The sequence below is a fragment of the Charadrius vociferus genome, unplaced genomic scaffold (genome assembly GCF_000708025.1).
Source record: "Charadrius vociferus isolate BGI_N301 unplaced genomic scaffold, ASM70802v2 scaffold128, whole genome shotgun sequence".
Classification (NCBI taxonomy): domain Eukaryota; kingdom Metazoa; phylum Chordata; class Aves; order Charadriiformes; family Charadriidae; genus Charadrius; species Charadrius vociferus.
The window spans coordinates 4,521-8,483 of NW_009649443.1; the positions used below are offsets into that span (position 1 = coordinate 4,521).

The 3,963-nt window shown below is 59.8% G+C and overlaps 1 protein-coding gene across 1 annotated transcript in view; it reads right to left on the bottom strand.

The window, feature by feature from the left end:
- The window catches only part of KIRREL (kin of IRRE like (Drosophila)), a gene marked incomplete at its 3' end in the record, with an annotated part of 16,953 nt that overhangs the window by 438 nt on the left and 12,552 nt on the right, over positions 1–3,963 (bottom strand). The window contains exons 12-13 of the mRNA XM_009889520.1: positions 1,623–1,654; positions 341–658 (exon numbers count right to left, since the gene is read on the bottom strand). Of these exons, the coding sequence (XP_009887822.1) occupies positions 341–658; positions 1,623–1,654 (350 nt within the window). The remainder of the gene's footprint in view (positions 1–340; positions 659–1,622; positions 1,655–3,963) is intronic.

Consider the following 3,963-nt stretch of genomic DNA (forward strand, 5'->3'; position numbering starts at 1 on the left):
AGGTGGGGAGCGGCGAGTGCCTGCGTGCCGTGCGGGGGGAGAGCGGGGCCCCGGCGCGCAGCCGGCAGCCCGGTGCGTGGCTGATGCTGAGCGGCGATGAGCCCCGGGCGGGCGGGGGGCAGGGACGGCGCTTGTTCGCAGCCAGGAAAACCACATAATTTACTGAGAACTCAGCTTGACGTGACTGTAAATCGTCGCTTTGCACACACGGAGGGAGGGGGACACAAGGGGCGAATCTGTCTCCAGGGCTGGAAACATCCCAACTGCACTAAGCAGAGGGGCCACATGATGAAAATAAAGGATTTCTGTAATCTCCATCCCCTCCTTTGCAACCACCCACCGTAGACAGAGAGGTTGAAGGACTGATCCTCCACCAGCGCCGGCTGCAGTTTAATCCGAGCCCTGTAGACCCCGCTGTCATCCCGCTCCAGGGCCCTGATCTTCAGCGCCGTCGTGTTGAACATCTCCAGCCGCTCCTTGAACCGGTCCTTGGGGTCGGGGCGCTCGAAGCCGCCGGGGCCGAACTCTGCCACTTGGATGGTGGCACCGGCGCCAGCTGAAAAGCTCCATTCGATCTCCTTCACCGTCTTGTTGGGGGGCAGAGCCGGGGAGAGCAGCACGGACCCCCCAAGGACACCATTCACCTGCTGGGGCTGGGCTTGGGGTAATTAAGCATCAGAAAAAACAGGGTTCAGAAGAGAAGATAAGGGGGGGTCCCAGGAGCCCGTTGCCCCATCCCTCACCCCAGGACTGCAGGCACAGAGCGATGGGGGACCCCAAAACCACCCGCAGTGGGGGATATGGCTGATGGGGCAGGAGGAGCTGGCCACAGCCTGACGGGTGGTGGGATGCTGCGGGCGATCCGAGCCCTCCGTTCCCGGCCATTTTGCAAACACTTTCTCTCTCTCCCTTCACCCACCTGCAAAGCCCACGGCCATGACCAGCAAGGCAACCCCAAAAAGGCAGACACGGTGCCTCCCCATCCCTGACCCTCACTGCTGTCTTGCACACAGGGCGGCAAACGAAAGCGCAAAGATGGGGTGTTTCCGTGTTCACAGTATAAATAGCACCCCACCCCCCCTCCCCTTGGGGTTTTGACACCATGGCAAACCCATCCTTCACCTCCTCCCTTAGACCTGCGCTGCTGTCCCTGCATTAGCAGGGTCAGGGTGACAAGGAGGGGACTCCACGTGGCCACTCAGTTGCCCCCGGGCTCAGCTGGCGGGTGAGGAGCAGGAGCGATGCCCGGCCAGGCTGCGCCCCTCGCCTCAGCTCCCGAAAGGGGTGTGAAAATGTCATGCCGCACATTTTCCTCACTCAGCACAGGGTCGAGGAGTTTCGGGGTATTCTCCACTCCCAGAAAACGTGATCTCCTGGATGGAGAAGGATGCGCCTATGTGGCCTTCCAGCAGAGGGAAGTGTGGCCTCAGGAAAGGACCCAGTGACAGTCACAGTTACTCATCACCCGCTGCAGACAAAAAAAACCCGTGTTATTTTGCAGGGATCTGGCAGGTGCCATGGAGCTGCACCAGCCCCGGGCTGTGTTTTCAGCCCCCCCATTCCATGGGGTACCCCTGCCCCAGCGCGGGGTCGGGATCTCACCCCCCACAGCCCGGACTCACCGCCAGCGCTGCCGAAGCACGAGAAGAAGGAACTGAGGGCCAACATGGACCCCGCTGGCAAGCCGATACCAGCTCCCATTTCCCTCCAGCACAGACTGGTGACCGAAAAACCATTTAAAACCAGGAGGGGCTCAGCAGGTAACACAAACCAGCAGTGCCCGTGTCCCCCGCAGCCATGGCCAGAGCTCGACCTGGGGATGGTTTTGACCCTCTGTGAGGGGCAGAGGCAGCCGAACTCAGGGCAGCGAAGACCCTTTTGCTCCCCAGAAAAAGGAGTTGCGACGCGGTTGAAGCACGCCCGGCTGCCGCGAGTAATTCCTGCACCGCAGTGAGTGCCCCCCCCCCCGTTGCAAAAGTGCCTGTTGTGAAATAGGCCACTGCTCCAGAAACGGCTGCTGGAGGGGGCTGAGGAGAGAGGGAGAAGAGAAACGCAACGTTTTATTATTTATCACCAAGGGTTAGGGATGGAGATTCACTCTTACGGAGAGGTCCCTCCCGGGGCCAGGCCAGCAGTAACACTATTTAGCACTTTGCAAGTAGCATTTTCCCCCGGAGAGCCCCACAGTGCTCGGCAAAGCCCATCCCGGCCCCTCTTGCCTCCGCTGCCAGCAGTCTCAGGCTCAACCATGTCCTCCAGGCTGCTCTCGCCAGTCCTCGCCCTCAGCACTGCGCAGCCCAAGAATCACAGGTTGGAAAAGACCTTTAAGATCATCAGTCCAACCATTAACCGAGCACTGCCGAGTCCACCACTAAACCATGTCCCTCAGCACCATGTCTGCCCATCTTCTAAACACCTCCAGGGATGGCGACTCCACCACATCCCTAGGCAGCCTGTTCCAGTGCTGGACAACCTTTTTGGTGAAGAAATTTGTCCTAATATCCATCCTAAACCTCCCCTGGTGCAACTTGAGGTCATTTCCCCTTGTCCCATCGCCTGTTCCTTGGGAGAAGGGACTGATCCCCCCCTCGCTACTCCCTCCTTTCAGGGAGCTGTACAGAGCGAGAAGGTGTCCTCTCAGCCTCCTGTTCTCCAGGCTGAACACCCCCAGGTCCCTCAGCCGCTCCTCACGGGACATGTGCTCCAGACCCCTCACCAGCTCCGTTGCCCTTCTCTGGACACGCTCCAACACCTCAATGTCTGTCTTGTCATGAGGGGCCCAAAACTGAACACAGTACTAGAGGTGGGGCCTCACCAGTGCGGAGTACAGGGGGACGATCACTGCCCCAGTCCTGCTGGCCACACTATTCCTGATACAGGCCAGGATGCTGTTGGCCTTCTTGGCCACCTGGGCACGCTGCTGGCTCATGTTCAGCCGGCTGTTGACCAACACCCCCAGGTCCTTCTCTACCGGGCAGCTTTCCAGCCACTCTGCCCCAAGCCTGTAGAGCTGCATGGGGTTGGTGTGACCCAAGTGCAGGACCCGGTGCTTGGCCTTGGTGAACCTCACACCATTGGCCTTGGCCCATCAATCCCTCTGTAGAGCCATCCTACCCTCAAGGAGATCGACACTCCCACCCAACTTGGTGTCATCTGCAAACTTACTGAGGGTGCACTCAATCCCCTTGTCCAGGTCGTTGATAACAATATTAAAGAGAACCAGCGCCAATACCGAGCCCTGGGGAACACCACTTGTGACCGGCTGCCAACTGGATTTTACTCCATTCTCCACCAATCTTTGGGCACGGCCATCCAGCCAATCTGTTACTCAGCAAAGCGTACACCCATCCAAGCCATGCGCAGCCGGTTCCTCCAGAAGAATGCTGTGGGAAACAGTGTCAAAGGCTTTGCTAAAGTCTGGGTAGACGATATCCACAGCCTTTGCCTCGCACGCTAAGCCATGACCTTGTTACAGAAGGAGATGCGTTCACAGCATGGCACAGAAGAAGTGGCGTTCCTCAGGGGCTGGTACTGGGACCGGTGATGTTCAAAATCTTTGTGGGCGACATGGACAGTGGGATTGATGACACTGAGCTGTGTGGCAGGGTCGACATGCTGGAGGGAAGGGTGGGGACCTGGACAGGCAGAAGTGGCCCCGTGTAAACCTCATGAGGTTCAACACGGCCAAAGGCGGTGTCCTGCACCCGGGTGGGGGTGACCCCCGGTCCCAGCACAGACTGGGGATGGAGGGATGGAGAGCAGCGCTGCCGAGAGGGACATGGGGGTTCTGGGGGGGGAAAGCCATCCATGAGTGGGCAACGTGCGCCGGCAGCCCAGCGAGCCCCCGGCATCCCGGGCTGCATCCCCAGCAGCGTGGACAGCAGGGCGAGGGGGGATTGTGCCCCTCTGCTGCGCTCTGCTCTGCTCTGGGGAGACCCCCCTGCAGTGCTGCCTCCAGCTCGG